This window comes from Argiope bruennichi, chromosome X2 (assembly GCF_947563725.1).
Source record: "Argiope bruennichi chromosome X2, qqArgBrue1.1, whole genome shotgun sequence".
NCBI lineage: Eukaryota > Metazoa > Arthropoda > Arachnida > Araneae > Araneidae > Argiope > Argiope bruennichi.
Window position 1 is genome coordinate 74,135,287 of NC_079163.1, and position 23,159 is coordinate 74,158,445.

The window sequence follows — 23,159 nt, forward strand, 5'->3', positions numbered from 1 at the left end:
TACCCTACTTGAAAGATACGGAACAAGAAAGCATGCAATAGGCGGAGATTATTTCGCAGTATCTGTATTTAAGAACTTCTGGATACAAGCTTATTCTTTTTAATTATTTTTATTTTTAAATCATCCTCTTTATCTTTTCCCCTTTTCCGTACCTCTTATCTATTATTCTTTATCTTTTTTATTCTTTTTATTTTTCTGTTTCATCTTTTGCTTATTCTTTTGCCTCTATTTATTCTTTTATATATTTTCTTCCTTTTTCCCTACCTTTTATATAATTTATTTATTTTTATTCTTTTAACTATTTCACTTCCTTTTTATCGATTTTCATTCAATGTTTCTGTTTAATATTTTTTTTTTTATGTGTATACTTTTTTTAAAATTTCCTTTGTATTTTGCATTATTGAATTTTGTTTTTTCATGTTATTTCACATTTTTTTGGTGTATTTTATTCTATATGTAGAAATACATTTTGTATGATCTGTTATTCAAAAAGCAGTAAGGATTTAAGGAAGGAAATCTCCTTCTTTTATTAATTTTATGAAACAAAGGCAGATTCTCATGTTCAAAAGCTACTTATAACCTACAATAAGGATACTTAGATCTTATTAATAAGGCTATTATCCAAATGTCTGTGAAGAAAGCTATTATAAAATACATTTAGCCTGTTATTTATTTGCATTACATTAATACAAATAAAAGATCATACATAACGCTTGCCGGATAAATTGCATAAGCAAAATGGGATAAAAATAATTTTCGAAAATAACGATAAAAATCATTTTGTAAAGTAACGATATTGAAATTTTCTTCAAAAAAGTTACATCAAATACCTTCTTTATATGGAAGGTATTTGATGTAACTTTGATAATACTTTTCAAATCAAATGGATTACAAAGAGAAATAAGACCAATTTGTAACAAGAATTTATATTTCAAACAAGTAATTCTTTTTTTTTTATATGCATATCGATAAATAAATCTCAATGACATATTGATATCAAAATATTTCAAAGGAACAAATCTTCCTGACTGTGGAGTATTTTGAGATAGAATTAGAACAAAATACATTCCTACGGAATCTATTATTATTTTTTCCCCGTCAAAGCAGAATTTGCTTACGAAGAATTTCACCCATAATCCAAATTTTATTGCTTTCCATCCCAGTGCTGACTCAAATTCAGCTATCGGTTTCCTTTATCGTACAACTTGATATTTGCATATTGATTAAACATGACGGCAACTCAAAGATTCTTACAAGGGTTGAAACAACGAATTATGCATGCAATGGCTAACTCCTGCTTTCTAAAAATCACTCACGCGTAGCACAAAATTTCGCGTGTCTTTTGAAGAAGCAAGCAAAGACTTGTTTAAACGCTGTAAAGCTTTAACACAGTTTAGCATAAATTGAATAAGAAATTTTGTTAAGAATATTTGCCTGAAAAATATTTACAAGCTGAAAAAATTCTTTTTGCGATTTGCAATACGTGTCATTTACGCTCTTGTACAACTTGTGATTTATTTTTAGCCTGTATAAGATACGGAGGTATAGTGAACTGCTAAATTGGGGTAATTCTAAAATTCGTGTTTTATGCTTGTATTCTATTTATTTAGAAACTATGATAACTCATTATTTTGAAACTGATAACTGGAAGCTAAGTTTTATTAATTCCTTAGCATACAATGACGAATCTGACAAGTGCATCGAATTAGTGAATTTTTAATTTGTAATTAAAAGAAAATATTAAGTGATTTAAAATTTAAAAATCATTTAAATAGGCTTCAATATCTGAAACGCTCTTATATTATTATAAAAGTTAAAACAATATTAAATGTCCCAAATAAGATAGGTATCTGAAATAAATTCATAAACAAACGGGTTTTAGTGAACATAGTATATGCCTTAAAATTGATAAAGGAAGCTTGATTGAAAAAAATTCAGTAATATGAAATAAAAAAGAACTATATTCGAAACGAATAGCATATTTTGTTTTACTAATTTATATTTGTATCTAATATTGGATTAATCATTGCAGATTAACTTAGATAGTCTGTGCTTCACACAGCTCAATAACTCATTAGGAAATATATTTCGCAGAAAAATAATCATGTAGAAGTATTAATCAAAAATTTAATTTTTAATTGGGATTTCTGTAATCCTAAGATATTTTTAAAAGTGTTTTTCTGAAACGAAAATTGTTCCCAGCATTTTAATATAAAAATATATTGATGTGAAAACGAAAAAAATTAAAATATAGTTCATATAACCTTGAAAAAAAACGTAGAGGAGGAAGAGAATGAAATCTAACGTCATAATTTTGCTTCTAATTTGAAAATGTCTTACTTTGCAATGTGACGTCACGTTTTTGTCTTTCTCCCGAAAGATGCGTAATCGATTACAAAATTAATTTGATGCGTTTGATGTTTATCATGAGAATATAAATTGGCTCCATTGCATTAATTAAATAAAAGATTGACCTTTCTCTCCAAAAACAGAAGTTATCTCCTTAAAGAGAGAATTTAACAAATATGTTTTTAAATAAATGAATGATTGTAAAAAACTGAAAACAAAGGACATATTTTGTAAAATAGAAAAAAAAATGAAGACAGTTTAGGTGACATCACAGTCACACAATAAATGTAACAGCACGTATCTTTTAGCTTCAAGCTGCATGCTGTTTTACATTATGTTGTAGAATCAGTATGTAATGTGTGCAAAATTAAATTGGCGTGGAATTTTTGAAGAAGATGAATTGAATGCACAACAGTGATTAAATTAGAAGATAACCAAAAAATAGAAATTACCTCCTTGGGGAAAAAATTGGGCAAAAATATCTTTAAAGGTATCTTCGGTGACCACTCCGGTTGGACACTCCTGTATAAAAAAAATTGCAACATTATTTATACACAGAAATAATTAAAAATGCATGCAAACACATTCTACATGTATGTACATCTAATATTTACATCATAACAGTAAATATTTGAATTAAACTATTAACTATTAATGCAAAGAGAAGTTTAACCTTATATAAATTGCCGGATAGTCAAGTTACAAATTAATTATAAATAAACTTTTATATTTCGTTTATTAATTTTCTTTTGTTAAGCAAACGCCGTTCCTGAAAGAAATTACTTGGTGTTTTGTATAAAAAGAAGATCATTTTGTTATTTTCTTTATTAGTGTCATTCTTTTTTCGATGGAAGCTAAGGGAATAAGTTTTATGCATTTCGATGGTAAATCTCACACTGAAACAAAACCCAGCAAAAAAGAAAAGAAAAACCCTATCCCATTAAAGCTGTAGTTCCCGCAGTTGTTTCAAGATCATACGAATGAGTATTCTGCCAACTGTTCGAAGTAGGTAGAAAAAACGCTCTCTTAACTATTTTGGTTTCCTAACGCCTCTCACGTTTTCATTTTTAGTATTTGTTTGTTTACTTCTAATCGACAGATCCGAAGTAAAAAGTTGCCGTGTAAATGGCAACTTTCAAATCAAATAAGTCTCGCTGAAATTTTTTTTCTCTTGCAAAAACAATAACAATAAGATAAGGAAAAAAGACCCACCTTCAAGGAAAATATATCTGTGGAATAATGTCAAAACAGAATTTAAATGGTTATTTGATGAGAAAGAAAAAGAAGAAAGAGTTTTTAAATCTTAATAGATAATTTGTAATTTTATTTGTTTACCATTATTATTGAAATGACATCAATAAATTAAGCTAAATTAAAGCTTGTACAATGGATATACGTTATATTTCAAATATTACTCTGCGTTATACGTTTATTCGTTATACGTTCAAGATCTACGTTATATTTCAAATATTATTCTGCTCTGTGATGGCAACAATTCTTGTGGTTGACGACAGAATAAATTCAGGAAAGATTTTTTCAGAAGAATATAATTTTATTGAAAAAAAATGGGAGTAGTGTGAGATTTCAACAGGAAAATTCATTTAATGATTACAATACTATTATTATTTATTTTGGATGACATGATAATAATCAGATATATTTAAAGAATTTTCTAGTTTAAGTTGTTAACCATGTCTTTTCTCAGCCTTATGTTCCAAATAAGAACTAGAAATGTAATTTAAATTAGAGCATAGCCTTTGATTCGCAATTCAGTTTAATTCTTTTTAATATTCATATTTCGAATGAATTAATTGTGACATTAATAAGTAAACATTTTAAAGACAGACATTATGCATATTGAAACTGCTCTGCGATAAGCTACATTTCATATACATTGAATCTAATGCTGTTTCATTAGATAGATTGAAGTTTGGAGAAAGAAGGGCAATTAAATTGCTGTCAGTTTCTACTGTTCTTGCTAAAAATATTCTATCTCAAATTTGGTTTAATTATGCCATGAGGTCTACCGTATTAGAAAATTTTAAGGTTACTTTTGTAAGCAATTAGGAAATGAATGATAAAATAATTTGTAACTCTTGATATGGATTTAAGTAATAATTTGGAAAAAAACTGCAATTGTGTTTTACAAGCAAAATTTGACATACAAGTGAAAATAAAGGGACAATAAATTCTTTTTTAGGACAAAGACAATAAATTCAATTAAAAATATTCAATTGAAAAAGGCAATAAATTAAATTAAAAATATTCAATTGAAAAAGGCAATAAATTAAATTCAATTTAATTTTCATGAAATGTTTTTTGCACTTACATTTAGGGATTACATTTAGAACCAGGGATATGAAAAAGAATAAAATGTTTCTGAAATCATATTTCTGAATATATAGTTTTAAAAAGTGTGAGCTAAGCTTAGAATTGATTTCAAAATCTTCCTAGAAGTCAGTTTCTAATGGAAAAGACACAATTTAAACAAATTTAATTTAGTAGATAAACTCCAATGAAAAATTGCAGAAATCATACTATAAAATGAGTCATCGAGTGTTTATGAGAATATGTATTCATATGGAAAACGTACTTAGAAATAAATAAATTTATATTTTAAAATCAGATAAAAATGCACCATTTCATGTATAATTTCATACTTGCTTCATACTATTTTTTTTCCCATTTCATTTTGTAATTCTTGAAGCAAATTCTTTTTTTAAAAATAAGATTCAACGCTTCAGAGACTATAAATTACAATTTTTTTTTATCGTATCTAATATTTAGAGGCATGCTATTTATGAAATAATTTTGAACTCGCCTTTTATAGTAATCTCTCAAGTCTTTTTTTTTAAAACATAAAATCCTCGAATTTTGGAATTCATAATATATGCTTTAAAAAAATCAAATGGATCATGCAAATAATGCTTCCATTAAAAATAAAATGACAAGAAATAATCTTAATTATGATTATGGGATTGTGATTTTTGTATTTGATCATATTAGAAAAGTGAAAAATAATATTTTCCCATTATTTTATGAATTAGACAATAGGTGAATAACTTTCCCATTATTTAATTAATTAGACAGTAGATGAATAACTTTCCCATTATTTAATTAATTAGACAGTAGATGAATAACTTTCCCATTATTTAATTAATTAGACAGTAGATGAATAACTTTCCCATTATTTAATTAATTAGAAAGTAGATGAATAACTTTCCCATTATTTAATTAATTAGACAGTAGATGAATAACTTTCCTATTATTTAATTAATTAGACAGTAGATGAATAACTTTCCCATTATTTAATTAATTAGACAGTAGATGAATAACTTTCCCATTATTTTATGAATTAGACAGTAGATGAATAACTTTCCCATTATTTAATTAATTAGACAGTAGATGAAAAACTTTCCCATTATTTAATTAATTAGACAGTAGATGAATAACTTTCCCATTATTTAATTAATTAGAAAGTAGATGAATAATTTTCCCATTGTTTAAATACAGTAGATAAATAACTTTTACATTATTTAATTAATTAGACATTATTACATTTACATTATTTAATTATTTAATTGACTAGATGAATAACTTTCCCATAAAAAAATAAAGTGTGCTTTTGCCTGAAGGCAAAATACAAGAGAAGCAATGAATAGATATTTTCATAAATTTTAAAATTTTATGTAAAGAATACTTTGGTAAACTCACTCTCACTATTAATATTCATTATATAGAGTGTTCTACATTATTTGATAAAGGAAAAAAAACGCACTGTTTTATAAAGAAAAAAAAATGGCATGCACTGACAAAAATAAGTGTATTATGTCTTGATATTTCTTTAATTTCTTTGATGATATTGATAATTATGTTTTAATGAGTTCTAATATTTTCCCTAGCTCTTTGGTTTCGATTTAATACCATACAATTTCAAAACATATTGGGCAGTTAATTGTTTCCAAATACAGCAGCTTTCTTCTTTTATGAAATTATTTTTTCTCTATTGAAAAGATAAACAAAAAGAAGGTTGGCAGAGTGAGAAACGGAAATATAAGAAGGTTTGGATGAGTTCAAAAAGGAAAAAGAACAAATACGTTGTCTGAAAATGATAAAAGACAATATTGCGTCATCATTCTGTACACGAAACAAGACGCAGTGTCAAATTAATTTCATCAACTAAACTTAAACTCGAAACAAAATACCTTAAAAGTTGCACTCACATAATATTTGTTGACATGAAGAAAATATAGCAAATTGAGTATCAAGGGGTAACGTATACGATTTCAAATTGATTTTTCTTCATTGAAGGTCTAGAAGGAGAAATTCACTAAAGAGAACTATTTTAGTTTCCTATACTATTAAAAAGGATTTTTATTTTGTATATTTCAGAGTTTTTTTCCCCCCACATAAAGGATTTTGAAGTTGGAAAAGTTTTTAAGGTCTAGTCATCTTTATAAGCTTGCTGTAATGACTTTTGTTTATTTGTTTTTGAAGAGTAGCATGAATTCTTTTTCTGTTCTTTTTTTTTAAATAATAGAACTATGACAGCAAGAGCTGTGATGCAGTGAGTTACATCTGTGAGCCGAGACTGGTTTAAAGTCTCCCTTGTGCGCTATAATCTCTATTTTTACTGGAATGACAGCGAAAAGTATTTGGAGGAAAGGTTTAAGGCTCGCTTGGGATGGAAGCATTAAAGAATGAGTTGAGGTACAATTGCAACCGTAATTCTTTCCTTTCATAAAACTGTTGCAAGTGTTTCTTGCCTTCTATCGATTTGGAATTGAACTGGAATTTATACCTGGTTCGTTTATAGATTTTATGTAACTCTGTTAGAAAAGTTTAATGCTAAAATTATAATCAATATATCCATGTCAGTATTTGCGGAAGTCAAAGAAGAGATTATAAGCACATATGATTTTACAGTTGGAAAAGAATTTACTTTGATATTTCATCGTTCAGTTGATGCTTCAAGATTTGAAATTAATTAGAAGAATTTATATGTTTATCAACATGCCGTTTTGAAGCTACACAAGAGATATTTTAGGAAGGGTATCATCATTTTGAATAATATGTACCCGTAATCTCGTGGACTTTAAAGAAATCGAGTATCTAACCGACCACACAGCGGCCATGAAGCTGAATCTTCTCAAAGGGATTATTGCAACTCGTCTACACAAGACAAATGGACTAGCTTCTTTTACATTACTTTTGAGTCTCTCTTTATCCTAAAATACGGAATATATCAGTTATTGAGATCCTTGAAGACAAAATTTATTCTTGAAATTGCAAATGAAAACTAGATCTAGGACAAGCAATTCCTGCAGAGTTTGATAAAATGAAAAAGAAATGTGAACGGAAAGAAACTTTATTTAGGAATTGTAAAACTATCAAAAGAAACTCGAACTTGCTATCTTGCAATAACTGTTGTGTTGTGAGAAGGAACAAAAATGAAGAAAATATTAGTAGTGATTGTGATAAATATGAAGATAATTATTAATTTTCCAATTATTTTAGGAGCTTTTTTGTGTAAGATTTAAGAATTCATGTTCTTCTTTTAATTCAAGATAATATGGGTATAGATATTTTGCCGAAGCTATTATCGCGCTTCTCAAATGAATGTGAGACTTTGAAAGGAGTGTTCAGAATTTTTGATGACTAAAACTGCATAGTATAATTTAAAATTTTTATTGCAGTTTAAGAAACTATTGCACTATTGCTTAAAAATATTTTTTTGTGTGTTTTTCTAGTTTTGATAAGCCAATGTTAAGATGCACTCTGTGAATTATTATACCATTTTTTTATATTAAGAATTAGTTTTATTGGTGAGGATTTGTAAGGGAGTAAATACTTGCGAATGAGTGCAGAGATTAAATAATACTGTGATTTGCCTAAATTAATACCATCATCAATAAAAATGGAATATTGCTTTCAGGCAACTTTAGCTGTAACATTTACTTTTCCCTATTCTCTCCCACCTGACACTGACAAGTGTTCTAAACAATACTAATTTGTTTACTGTGCTGAGTTCCGGAGCAAATATCTGTAGACAAATAATCAGTTCTCAGAGCATTGAGAATCAAGCGACTTGGTGAGGTATTTCCCAAGAACCGTCAAAGTAATTATGGTGACGAATACATTACCATTTCCGCTATGCCCTGATTTTCCAGTTGATTTATTAAAGCAGCTAAGTCCAAAGATTAAATAAAGTTTCTGTCAACCAATGACATGGCATAATAAACACACAAAATTTGTGCTCTGTACTTTGAGGCCAGATTTTATCTGCAATTTTCAAAGATTCTTAAAAATAGTAATATATATTATAAAGTGGTGGCCAAAGTTGTGAACACTTTTAAAAATCGTTATGTTTTCTAACTTTGTATACTTATAGAAAATCTTACACTTCACAAAATTCAAACTCTTACATATAATTTTAAAGAGAATTTAAAGCTGATTTCTATACAAGAAGCAAAATTCAAACATTTGGAATACAAAAAAAGTTATTCTTTCTTTAATCTGAATAACAAACACAGTGATGAAGTGGATTGTAATTTCTAACTTTCCTGACAAATCCCTGTTTTTGTTTTCGGAACTAATCAAATGTTAATAACTGCTAGCAGAAGCTGGCATCATGTTTAAAGTAGGAATAAGTCATTATTGTGCTTTTCTCTGAGACTGTTTTTTATGTAATTAAATTGCAAGTTAAAAGTTTCGTTAAACGTTTTAATATACTGTTGGAATTATTGTAAATATTTTCAATATTTAGTCAAGAAGTAGTGATATAAAATAAAAGAATATATTGGGCACCTAGAAAGATAACTAAGATCATTGTGTTACATGAATGGTGTCTTTCCTATGCTAAAATTGCAAGAGAGGTGGGTGGCTTAGTGACTACATCTGGAGTCCGAAAATTTTATTTACGATATTAGGAGGCAAATTAAATAAAAAAACAAAGCAGGAAATGGCTGAAAAAGGTACACCACATCTGTTGATGACAGAAAAATAAAGACTATGTCTCCAAGATAGAAGAATGTCATCAGCGGCCATCAGAAGCCAATTGAATGGGGTTGATATTTATGCTAGTTCAAGAACAATCAGGAGAAGATTATTAAATGTTGGAGTAAGAGGTAGAATTGAACGAAAATATCCTTATCTGAATTTGCAGCAGCTTATAAAAAGATTACAGTGAGCAAAAGAAAGCATTAATTGGACATATGATCAGTGGTCACAAGTTATATGGAGTGATGAATGAAACATATTGTTATTCGGCAGAGATGGTGAAAATAGGTAAGACATAGAATAGGCGAAGAACTACATCCTGAATGCATTCAGGCAACTATGAAGAACTTAGTGTTATAATTTGGTCATACATGTCCGCAGACGATATTAGTATCCTTTACGTTATCGATGATACATTAAATGCAACAAAATACATTGACACTATTCTAGAGCCAAAGCTTACACCTTCCATCAGTGATCCATTTCCCAACAGCGCATCATTTATTTTTCAGCAGGATTCAGCTCATTGCCACACAGCAAAAATATCAAAAGAGTGGTTTAGTGCAAAGAGCATTGAATTGTTGTCATGGCCAGTAAATAGTCGTGACCTCAAAATTATTGAGAACTTAGGGCAACATTTGAAAACTCTTGTACATATGAAGCGAGCATCAAATAAAAGAGGATGAATTGTGGCTATAATTGTTTCCTGGCATCATGCAATAACAAAAGAAGAGCTTAAAACTCTTGTCAGCTCAATGAAACATCACTGTGAAGCTGTAATAAAAAATAAAGACTACCCTACTAAGTTGTGATAACTTACTATAGTCATCAGCATCTAATGTATCTCGATAATTATTGCCACTCAACTTTTTTTGTATTGCAAATATTTGAATTTTGCTTTTTATATTGAAATCAGCATTAAATTCTCTTTAAAATGATATATAAGAGTTTGCATTTTATGAAACGTTACCTTTTCTATAAGCATACAAAGTTAGAAAACATAAATATTTTCAATAGTGGCCACAATTTTGGCCACCACTGTATATTTAGTTAGTTAGTTATATTATATATTTAATTAGTTATATATATTACAGTTAGTACTTATAAATAGTTTTATATATACTTATAACTAAATCCTTAAAATAAATTTAATGGAAAATGTATGGAAATGCATAAAAATATATGTAAAAATGCAAGATTTAATAGATCCTCTTCACAGTTATCCTCTTGTCTAGGCTTTCGTATCTCCATATCTTCATTCAATTTGGTAAATGTCTCTATTATTATGTTTGTACACGAATATGAATTTGTTTCTTTTGGAAAGTGTTTGGACTTAATTGAAAGTTTATAACTGGCAATTGAAAATAGTCCTCAATATTATACAGAAAATGTTAAATGTCACCAAATACTGAAAACGTCAACATGTAATGAATGCTCAAAGAATTATTGGATTTTTCTGGAAAGGAAAATCATAGGACTTTGAAAAGCTATGTGTCATTTTGTTTCTTATTTAAATATTTTAATTTTCGACTACTTCAAAAGTATGAAATAGAAATTGCCCTCACTTTTTGAAAAATTTGATGGAGATTCGAATGTTTAATCGGAAATATCATAACATGATAATGTTTTAGCCCAGATGTCAGCATTTGTATTGTTTTTAAAAATTTGTATGTAAAATTATAGCAGTGATAATGTGCTCACAAAAAATATATTGGATATAAGCGCAACACGTGTATGTATAAATATGATAACTAACGCAGTAAAAAGTATTGTTGCAAAGTTTACTCATTATATTTTTAAACATTAGGGCTAGCAAAAAAAAAAAAAAAATGGTATAACTCAAATGGTAATACTTGAATTTCGAAGTGGAATAAATATTGTTTTTGTACGCTAATAATCTCCGAAATTATTGTGAGAAAGCTTTAACATTTCGAATAATTTTTAATGAAAAATCTAATTAAAATTTAAAAAAATCTTTTTGAGTGAGTATTTATTACCCAAGAACTTTTGTGGTTATGTTCCAAAGATTTGTCCTGCAGAGAGTTTTGAATGAATTTTAAGTCATGCATGTCACATGATACAGTTGCCAGATAGTATCCAGCCTATAAACAATATTATGTTAAGTAAACACCGTCGAATTGTTAAAAACAGTAATATGAATGAATTTCATGTTTACTATAACTTATGAAGGGAGTAAAACTCTTCTAAAATTAAATATTTATTATGTTTATTTATCGAACTAATATTGTTTTGTATTTTGCTAATATCTTGCAAAGGGATTTTTTTATTGTTAAAAACACGGATAGGATTACGATAAAAAGATTGGGAAAGTAAGAAATAATATCGTTGTTAAAAAATGAAAATTTTTCTAACTATTTTCCCCCCATATTTTTATTAGATATTGGCAAAAGACTTGCAGAATGGTTAAAAAATGACATCGAATGCGTTTAATAAATCGTTGATTCCAGATACCCTATATTTTGAAACAAATTAACTTTTTCTGATCGTTTTAATTAATTATTTGAGTTGCCTTTGTAAACGCTTCATTGGAATATTACCTTTCTTCCTACACTATATACCATTCAACTGTTAATAGACGATACACCCCTGTATATTTTGAATGTTTCTGATGCAAGAACTGAGAAACTAATTATGAAAACTTTTTGTATTTGAATACTCTTTATTCAAAATTTTAATGAGTCATTAATTTACTTATCTAAACAAGATATTACCTTCATTATATAAAGATGGTGTGTGTGTCTAGCGAAGAAATCAATTGTTTGAAATTTAATAATTCTGCATGTATTTTGAAACATTGAGACTGTGCTAAAATCTAATTGCCTTTTTAAAGTCTTTTTATTCGAAATTTATAGGCTGTGTAACTGAAATGAAAGAGAAGAAAGAAAATAATTGACGATAGAATTTCAGATTAATATAAGTGTTAAACAGAACGCTTAATCTGACCATGACCTAACACTTAAATACTATTCAGTCAAAAAATTTTGTAATTTAAAACTTTAAAGAGGGAAATAAAACGATTTAATTAGAAAAAGATCAAATCTCATGTTAATAAAATACAAAACATTTGAATTCAACGCTTAACCCCCCCCCCTCCCCTTGCCCCAATTCCTTTTTCTTACAAGGATTTTTCACGACTTCACGATAAATCGTGTTGGATGTTTAGTTTGAATTTAAAAACACACGACTTCATAATGCACTAAATATCGTTTACAATTTTAAAATATTTCTAGTTTATTCATAACGATAAAAAAAGAAAAGGCCACGGTGTTCTAGTGGTAAGATTTCGGGATCATGCTCGAAGTCCGATTTCATCGAGGATTCATAGTATATGCAGGTCTGGTGTATGCGAAATTTCCTGTAGTGGGTCAAACATCCTGTAATGACTTGATCCTGACGGATCAAATATGAGAGTAGCATTACAGACAATTCCTTTATTTACAGTCTTTTATGTACACAAGAACAACTCGTTTTCAGCTAGGTTAATATGATTGATAAAATTTACACAAAAGTTGAAAGTTAATCATGAATAGTTCCCCTATCAGTTCGGAGAAATAACATCACAAGAAAAGCTAACAGGCTGTTAGCTCATCCGGCTACTCCAGGAGTAGCTCTAGAAACCCACCGATCTTCATCGGGTGGATCTTAACTCAGAAGCCCGAATCACACGAAGCTTCTCTGACTTCTTTAAAATTCGACTCTCACTGCTCTCCCCCTTCTCTTCAAAAAATCTCGCATTTTATTTTTTGTCAAATCTCCGGCTCTCACACTGGTGCACTTCAGCTCCCTGTTACCCAATAGTTGTTCAGCAATCCTTCCTCAATGGTCTCCAGTCGATCGTGGGAATGTCAGTTAATGATCCATCCTTGTAGCTAACCCTTCCCGAACACATGTTGATTATAGTCCTTTCACAATGAAAAGAAATTTAACATCCGAATGGTTTGATAGTCTTCTCCCTTGAAGACACGATTTATTTCCCTGAAACGACGAAAACCGCACGTGTGGTTCTTTAACTGGACACAAATAATGATCAGACGCAATGACCCTACTGGAAAAGAGGATCCCCCTTCTTGCAGTCTGGAGACACTTAACAATGTGAGGGTGTTAACAAGTAGTGAAACAGCTGCCCGGAAATGCCAATTATTAGGTGTGGGAAACGGGGGAACGTTACAATCCTCTCCCCATATTGGAATGGTGCTAAAGTTCAGAAAAGGGGACGCCAGACCTACTGAAGTCTTCGTTATCTGACCACGGTCTAAAATTTTGAGGTTCGTTCCAATATTGCCTTGTGTTATTTCGAAACAAGATGTAGTAATGTTTGAACTAATTGTCATGGTGACAAAGGATATGATGAATGTAGAAATACATTATTTTACAAGTAGCAATTGTGAAATAGAAACGTCCTCGATTTTTATATTTCATAGATATGAGGGTGATTGCCTTGAAATAACCATATTTCTTCCTCCCAGAAATTCATTTACTGCTTTTGATGGAAAATATTTTGAAAAATGAACGCCGTTTCTTTAGGGTAGTGACATGAATACTAATGCTATGACCTTTACGGATGCTAGTACAAATCCGAGTAAATACAATCAATTTTATCAATTGATGTTGTTAAATGTGTTTCAATAATAACAGATAGCAAGACCAATTAAAGGTGTGAAAATAAAAATTCGTTGGAATTGCAAAATATAGAATCATAATGAGATAGTATATTTTTGTAAATTTTTAAGATCTTATGAAACCTAAATATTGTTCTACTGCCTAAAGTATGAGTTTAAGTTCTAAGAATTTCAAGGTGTCTGAATAACTGTGCTTTTGGCCAAGGTATAAATGTTTTTAAAAAGTGCTATTTATGAAAATATCAATTATACACTGAAAAGAGATTTAAACTTCAGCTACTAACTTGCTTAAAGCCTTGGTACATCAGCCGAATTTCTTTTCGAGTGAACTTGGTGGTTTTACATAAAGCATCCAGTCGCTCCGGCTTGTATCTTGTCACAAATAACTCCACATCCTCAAGATCATTATCTGTAATAGATAAAAAAATCCTTAGTTATTTAATGAAATATTACGTCAGTACAATTTGAAATAAATGGAAAATCGTTAACTAATTAATAATTACCGCCCTGTAAAGAAAAATGGATTTAAAAATACAATGAAATATATAAGTATATTTATACTATGCAACGTGAAAAAGGGGTAAAATTAAATTACAATATCTGCCATTGAAGATTAATTTATGATCTTATGATCATATGCCATTTCTGGTAGCTGGGTTAGGGTGAGTCGCTATAAATACCCAATTCCTCAAACTAGAGGGTAAACGTCTGTATCCAAGGATGTCCAGCTTCCTAAAAATGAGACAAAACAACAACAACCATGCTTTATTCAGCGTGGAATCTCTTTTACGCACGATTTGTAGTAATTATTGTTAATATAAAAACTTTACATCGGTCGCATATTGTTTGCCCATTCAGGACTCCATTTGAGTTAAAAAAGAACGCGATTAAATGGTATTATGTTCTCCATAATAGAACTTTTCCTTTCTACTTCTGTTTTATACTGTTAATATTTCTTATGCAGTTACAGTTATATTTCGCTTCTTCTTAATATATATATATATATTCATTACATTGAGCTCTTTCCTCTTCGTTTTCGCTTTCTACAGTTATATACGTCTTATGTAGTTAGTTTTCTTGCACAGTTAAATTTCGTTATTGAAACTTTTACCATGCACATACTTTTTAACTCCATAAAACTCAGTAATAATAAAATGAAATATTACCCAAACACAAATACCATTTACCAAAGTTATTTTTATTACTGATTTTTAAGTTATATCTAAATTTCATTTGTGCTGAGCACTCTTTCGAATTTATATCGTCGGCAATGATCTCTGTTACTAAGTCACAAATTTTTTTCTCATTCACATAGTTTATAATGACTTACAGAGGAATCAGTTCATGCGTTCTGAAATGCGTAATACTCGAAGAAGAAAGAAATTTTCTTTCTAAATGTCTGTTTCCAACATTTCCTTTCTTGCCATTTCACACAACAACAATCTTAACAATTATTTGATGGCCTTTACTTACATTGCCTTCCTTGAAGTGAAAATAAATCGTTTTTTCTTCTTGCCCATCTTTGTTGAGCTCTCGCTAAATGTAAAATATGTGTCTAGCTTCTATTGTTCCAGCAAAAGGAAGCATTTTTTTATAACTGAAATGGGCGTGATTTATACTTCTTTCGTCTTAGTTTCTAAAGTGCTTGATTTTTTAAAATGTGAGACTTATATCTCTTTTAATTGATGACATATGAATGAAAATCATCCTAAGTAGATGTCTTTTCAAGGTTTTTCATTTCAAATCTTGTTTCTCGTTAGCTCATTTAAACCAGGAGGAAACAAATGACTTAGTGCATTGTGTTTCAGTTTAACTTTTTTTCAGCTCAATAAGTTTCAGAAAAACCATTAACGTTGCCTTTTTCTTTCAAGGATCTATATATAAAAAAGCATTTTTTTGACAAAATATGCAGGGTATGCAAAATATGCTGAAAATATAAAAATTAAGAATTCGCAACCTTGAAAACTCTATTTGCACAGAAAAGATGGAAATGGAGCCAGACATTTTGATATAAAATCAGAATTTATTAGTAGCAAATTTCATGATATAAACCATCGAATGGTTCAGTGGTCGGTGAAGCGATATAGTGCATAAAATAAGATAGAGGTTGTAGTAATGATTTTTAAATGTTCAATATATCGTCCTACATTATGGAATTCGGCTATCAAAAGTGAAAATATATTTTTAATAATATTATTTTGAAATAATGATCATACCCTAATCCTATTTAACTTACTGTGTATCTAAATTATCGGGATTATAAATGGATGAATAGAAGTTTCAAAATCAGTCAATCTGTTGACAGATATAATCCCAAAATTTTATATAGATCCATTATTTTATTATTAAAATAATGTACCAAATTTCATCTATCTAGCTCGTTTGGGTTTTTAAAGTTTTTCTAATCCTTTGCAAACAGATTTCCCATAGACAAAATTATACATACAAACTTTGTTAGGTATCTATTATTTTGGCGTAAATACTGCATACCAAATTTTATCAGTTCACCTACTTGTGTTTATAATTTTCAAAGACATGCATAGTTTAAAAAATAAATTTAAAAAAAAGCCTTTTTTTGGGGCACAGGGTGGTTTCAAATTTTGAGATTCATTGAAAGTCTTTACGATCACAATACTTTCTTATATGTATTTTGTATGTGAAGAAGTAAAATCTATTCAGTAAGATATCGTAAAATACTTGCTATTTGAAGTTGCAAACCATTTTATTGCAATAATAATACGATTACAATTTTACTATAATACTAATACGATTATGAACTTAAATATTATAATTTTATTGTAATATTAAATTATTAATGGATATTTTATTTGATTACGAAATTGATTATGAAAATGAAATTAATTAGTGAACTATTTTAATGATTACTACATAATATTATTCTGACCGATGGAAATAGTTGAGGTGCTTAATGGTTTCATTAATTTTAAATGATCGGACTTCAAATATTCTTCGAATATTTTAATGAATTCCCGTTCTAGTCACAAAAAATGGTTTGAGAGCTCTATAATAAAAAAGTAGTTTTCACTCTATTAAGCAGCCTGCTATAAAATGTATTTACTACTAAGATGGAACTATTCTTAATTGGGGACGCACAGGCATGATGTATTCTCAACGAGTCTACATTTTATGCTCTATCGGAGGTCTTTTCACTTAATAGGAAAGTTTTCTCTTGCTAAAAGTGTCAAGAAACGTGTGTACAGTATAGAAATGGAGAAGCGAGTGAAGTCTCATAGCCTGGAGGTAATATTATGAGGAACAAAGAATCATGAGAGCAAGTACCTTGGGACACAGTAGAAAATTACCTCAAGGAATAAATGGGTACAATAGCATTTCTCCGCTAAGAATGTATAATAAGGACTTGAAATTAACTGAAGATTATTAAGTGTTAAGTTATAGAGAGCCATTCTGAAAACTTGATATCGCTTCTTTAACAGTTCTTTAGAATAAGTATACTTTTCTTGAGGAATAAAATGAGATGGTTTTGTTTTGTCAGTTAAGGGACAGTTTTCTGTTGCTAATATTTCTAAGATAATGTGTCAGATGGTTGAAGTGAGTTCATTTTAGAAACTGGATTATTGGTGACTTATTTTTATTGCTTGATTTTCATGAAAAAGATTGCTTTTTATCCAGGCTTTGATCTACTATATTTTATTTAGTAAAAATGCAATAAAAATTCGTCTTTTCAATTTCTTGCATGAAATTTTTAACTTCATGGTACTTATATGCAAATCAACCAAAGTATAATGTTTACAACTTTGGAACAATATTAAATGCACTTAAATGATTGGGTGATCCAAATTAAGCAGGAACCTGGAGATCAAAAAGTGCAGGGGCAAGGATCCTGTGCAAAAACTACAGACTTAATTGTAAACAAACTTTGTGCACTGAATATATGGCTTTGATCACTGAAGGGAAAAGATAAATCATATTTCGGTTGATAGAAGTAACATGCAATGCTTGCAATTTGCATCAAATTGAAATACAACTGAAATACATTTCATTGGTATCATTGAATGAATACTCACAGAAAACCTGCTCTGTTTGTACGTGTTGGATTCCGAGACTGCTCATCATTAGCTTTCAAAATCGACGTGCTGTTTTTTCCCCATCCTCCTTATATCTCTGATATATCACCTTGCGATTTTTTTTCTTCACTAATTTAAAGAAACAATCCTGGAATTCGTGTTTTTCCTCATCAGAAGCATTGGCAAATGCTTCAGAGCCGATTTTAGAAGGCCTGTAAAAAAATTGGCTTCCAACGTCTTTTGAAACGCGGTCGAGGCCTTTAGACATATAAAGGTTTCACGAAGAAATTCTGCTATTGTTACAGACCTTCGGTGAATCATTCAGCGTTTTGAAGAGATTAGAACTTTTGTAATGAAACCTGGGGGAGGCCGCAAGTTAACTGGAAAGCAAAGAGTTGATGAACAAGCAATAACAAACTCCCATGACTGCAGTAAAGCAATGCAGTTTGACAAATTCTCGTTGTATCATAAAGGAAAAGTTGTTTTAAATATCTTTTCAAAAATAAACAATTTATTAGCCGAGCTGTACCATCGCCCAAAATATTAACTAATTTTTCTTTCCGAAATCGAAAAAGCATACTTATGGGAATAAATATGTGCACAAAATTTAGCTTTGACTTTATCTACAGTTTTTGCACAGAAGGTATCTAAACATCGCTTGTTTCATTTTGATCATCTCGTACGGTCTAATTATACATTTTGGATTTTATATTACAATGTATGAGTAATTTTAGGCATCTTAATATTTGAAAATTTATTAATAGTTCAAAAAATTATTTTTAGTACTATATAATTTTATTCTGAATTTTCTTTTACAATTCTGTCTTTATGAATATTTATAATCAGCTTGGAAATATAGCATTTTGGATTTTAATTAAATTTCTGTATTTGATTTTTATATAATTTCTTTTGTAATTACAAAATTTTCTTTTTTGTTGGACATGCAAGGGAGGTGAAATATGAATGTGTATATAAAAGTATACGGAAGAAGATTGTATAAATTTAAAAGCATATACAAACATGAAATATTTTTAACTACTACGGGAAAATCGAAAATGCTTTTTCTTTTTAAACGCTCAAATTCTACGAATTCTATCGTCATTAATAGAATTCTAGATGTATAGCAAAAAATAAAATTTACAACGATTTGATCTTTTCATTTTTTTATGTATATTATCTTTCGAATAATTTAAAGTAATATTTTACAACTTATAACGTCCTTATTTGCCATTTCCACCAGTTTCGTAGCTATTGTGATCCGAACTTTAAAATAATGATAAAAAAAGATTCAGCCTGATCAGAAAAGGAATAAAAACTCTTCTTCAGAAAATACTTTCGATGTTAATTAAATCATGGCAAAAAGGCTTTTAAATCTAGAATGTACTGAAATTTGGAAATCGAAGTTTTTTTTTAATGAAGGCTTTAGAAAATTTCTTCAAGATGAATTTGATCAGCATTGGTTTAGAAATTTAAAACAATTTTTGAAATATTATTCACTTATTTACTTTTAGAGAACATATTCATTCATTTAAATGGTTAATGATTTTGATTCTATTAGTAGGAAACTATTATGTTACTACTGCCATTAAAAATACAAACGGAAAGGATTCATTGTAATTATAAATCATTACAAATCTTATTGAATTAAGTAGGCAGAAATAAAATAAAGCCCGCGGTAAAAAAGAGTAAAGAAATACATGCATACATTCGTTTGCAGTACATTTATACACTAGCAAGTTTTATTTCTCGGCATCTATCTTTATTATAAAATTCGATTATTTACAACCGAATGAAGATAAAAAGGTGCCGCTTGCACAGGAAGGCTGGAAATTTAACACCGTTTTCTGTTATGAAACTAGAATATATTGGTGACATAGTCTATGATTTAAATCCCCAGATGATTATGCGTTTTGTAGAGCGATTATAGAAGTGAATGAGTAGACTAACGGTTTGTAAATGTTCAATGCATCGTCCATCATTCAAGTGCAAAGTTGTCAGATGAGAAATCACTCCTTTTCTCATTAGAAACCAATGCCTCTATTGATCATGTTCGATAATACTATCAGAAATGGTATTTAATGCTGCGAGAAGCGACAGAGCCCTTCGGTAGAGGACATCCCACTGAACATTTGTAACGCATCACTCCACTAATTATGGTTCAAATTATTCTAATTTCATGGCATCAGAAAGATCAGCACTTTTCTCTCTTCATTCGTTCGTAAATTCGGACTAAATAATGTAAGGACTTTATAATGTAAGGATTTAAAACGAAATTTGAACCAATTTCCGTTTGTTTTCTTTTAAAAAAGCAACTGAATTCAGGTTTTCGACAATCTGGAATTGATTTCGATTGATTTTTTGGTGGCATTTCTCTTTAAAAGTAAAGATTCTTCATGATTACAGAACTCTTCGGGTTTGTTTAGTCTTTTAAAAATCATACGAAGATGACTAAATCTTAAATTTTATCTTATATTTGTTTGATTTTAGTCTTCAGACTTTAAGGAAAGTGTTTTCTTTAACCTAATTTAACTTAATTTTTTTTTACCTAAAACTTATTTTCATCTGAGAAGTAACAATACCTGAAAATGTAAATAAATTTTTTTTTTTATCTTCCGACTATCCATCTTCTTGTGGATGAATAATGTAAATGTCTGTTTAAATCTTGAAGCTATTTGTATAAAAAATGTTCCCATTATAATCACGCCTATGAGATTAAAAAACAATTTATAAAATTTCGGAGTTAAAAGATTCTAGATCTTTCCACAGCGGTTTTGGAAATTCAACAAATGAATGAAAAAAAATTCATTAAATATTCTTCGTGGTTTTACTCTTCAGCGCTATTTTTTCAAATTCTAAAACAGTTTTGTACATATATTAAATATAACGTAAAAATATGAATATCTACATTATACAACAGAAGGCGTTTCATCAGCAGATAGATAATATATCTTTTTGTTTCTTTTCACATTTATGCATTAATTTAACATTGCAGTCTAGACAGAAAAGAAAACATATCATATATCTTCTTACTTCCTTTCATAAGTATTCTTTGATTAATAATAATAAATAAACAAATTAATAAACAAATTTAGACATGAAAGAAGCAGGTCGGTTTTAGGTTATTTTTCAGTTTCTATGATGCTGCAGATAAAGAGAAGCAATTTAATATTTTCAGTTTTCTCCTAAAACAAATTTCCATTATTATGATTATTTAGACGTTCTCTTCATTAATATCCTGCGTTTCAGTGCCCCTCCATTATGAAAGCACACTAAAATGCAGAAACCACTAACGTGCATCACTTAGCAGCCTTGGATGCGTTGAAGCAAACGTAAAAAAAAGAAAGAACAAAGCTGGAGATGACAAGTTTCTCGTCCAGAATTTTGAGAGAGATCCATATAAATTTCTTCCACGTGAATACATTTACGAAAAGGAAAATGCGAGGCATATGGCCAAATCAATTTTGAGACCTAATCTTTATTAGTAAGTAACATGTGGTGAAGAGTTTTCTCTCTTTTATTAAGGGTGATTCAAGAGTTTGGATATAAGCGAACCAAATCACAAATTTTTAATTTCAGTTTCCTTCCATATCTCTTTACGTATGTAGCATTTTGTAAAATGAGTTGCAAAATGAAATATATATATAAATAAAAGAAGACACCAGAAAAGTATCATAAGAAGTTCGAATTGTACCTAGTAGGTTCACTAGTACTCGCATGTAGTGTATGTCTGAACTGTATTCTTTGAGTATTGGACTTATTTAACACAAACATTAATGAAATCAGCAAATTCATTATTTTATTCAATTCCATACTGCTTGTACTGTATTAAAATTGAGATCTGATGCAGAAAATTTGTGAAGTTTAGAATATCATTTGCCGATTTCTTAAGGGGATATCTGGAAATAATTTTGCATCTCGTGGCATTGGCACTTTCTTCGATGTATGTTTTCAATACTGAGCTACATTTCACCCGCATTTAAAATTTCGCATATATATTCGAGAAATTTTGATTGGCGAGTTGTTGTAATAATCTTTTTTTCACAATAAATCGTGAATCAGTCTGGATTGATCTGATTGGGCCAAAAAATACTACACGAAAAAAATTTTCTTCTTTCTACCATTATTTATGGCATTCATTTATAATTCGCTTTTACCCTCGCATATTATGATGAAGTATTGATGATGAAAAGCAAGAAAGGAAAAGTAAAGATAGCACTTTTATTTGAGGGAATTAAAAATAGTATTACTTTTAAGGACATTAAATTAAGTTTTAAATGCATTCAACATTCGTAAAATTCGTAAAGTTTTTCTGAAAAAGAAAGTTGGTTTGCAATTTTATGATAATAAGATGAATAATGATTCATTGTGAATTATTTTCTTATTAAACTTCAACTATTCTTTCTAGACAGACAAAAGAAAGTATATTTAAAAACTTAGTTATTATACTAAACAGATTCTTTTCCAAAGTAGCTAAAATGATAAAAAAAACATTAAAAGAATTAATTACATTCAACTATTAAAGAATTATAAACCAAAAACAATAAAGAAAAATATGATTGAAAGCAGTGATTGAAAGGGACTAAAAAGTAGAACTGAATGACAAATTTTCATTCAAAATTCCACATAGAAATGACATCTTGAATATCAACAATTAAAAAGGAAATAATTTTACAAAAAATATTAGTGATATAAAACATTAATCGTTTTTTGAGATATATGTATTATATCACTAATATTAAGTGATAATGTATATGAATATATGTATATGAATTAATGTATCAAAAAAGTTATAATAAAAGTAAATAAAGAAAAAGATATTTTGAAAATCTAAGGAGAAAGATTAAAACAGATCAAAATAATTTCATGGTAATCATATAATTTTCTAGACTACAGTAATAACGATTGGAAATATCACTTATATTTATATTGTGTGATTGTTACACAAAACTGATAAATAGTCTTTTTATCACTATTTCATTCTAGTCATTATTTTTTACTGAGTGACAAAACTTTCTATCAGTCAATGGAAAATAATGTAAAGTGCTATTAATGTTCAATTGAAAAATTTTAAAACTTTATTCTCTAAAAGCAAAATTCCGAGCTTTGAAAAGTGTCTTTAAAAATA

The 23,159-nt window shown here is 29.0% G+C and overlaps 1 protein-coding gene across 4 annotated transcripts in view; it reads right to left on the reverse strand.

Moving 5' to 3' along the window:
• Positions 1–23,159, reverse strand: part of LOC129960671 (Kv channel-interacting protein 4-like) — a 336,370-nt gene that overhangs the window by 34,490 nt on the left and 278,721 nt on the right. For all 4 annotated transcript variants that reach the window (XM_056074230.1, XM_056074227.1, XM_056074228.1 and 1 more), the window contains exons 2-3: positions 14,273–14,397; positions 2,802–2,871 (exon numbers count right to left, since the gene is read on the reverse strand). In XM_056074230.1, coding sequence (XP_055930205.1) covers positions 2,802–2,871; positions 14,273–14,397 — 195 coding nt within the window. The remainder of the gene's footprint in view (positions 1–2,801; positions 2,872–14,272; positions 14,398–23,159) is intronic.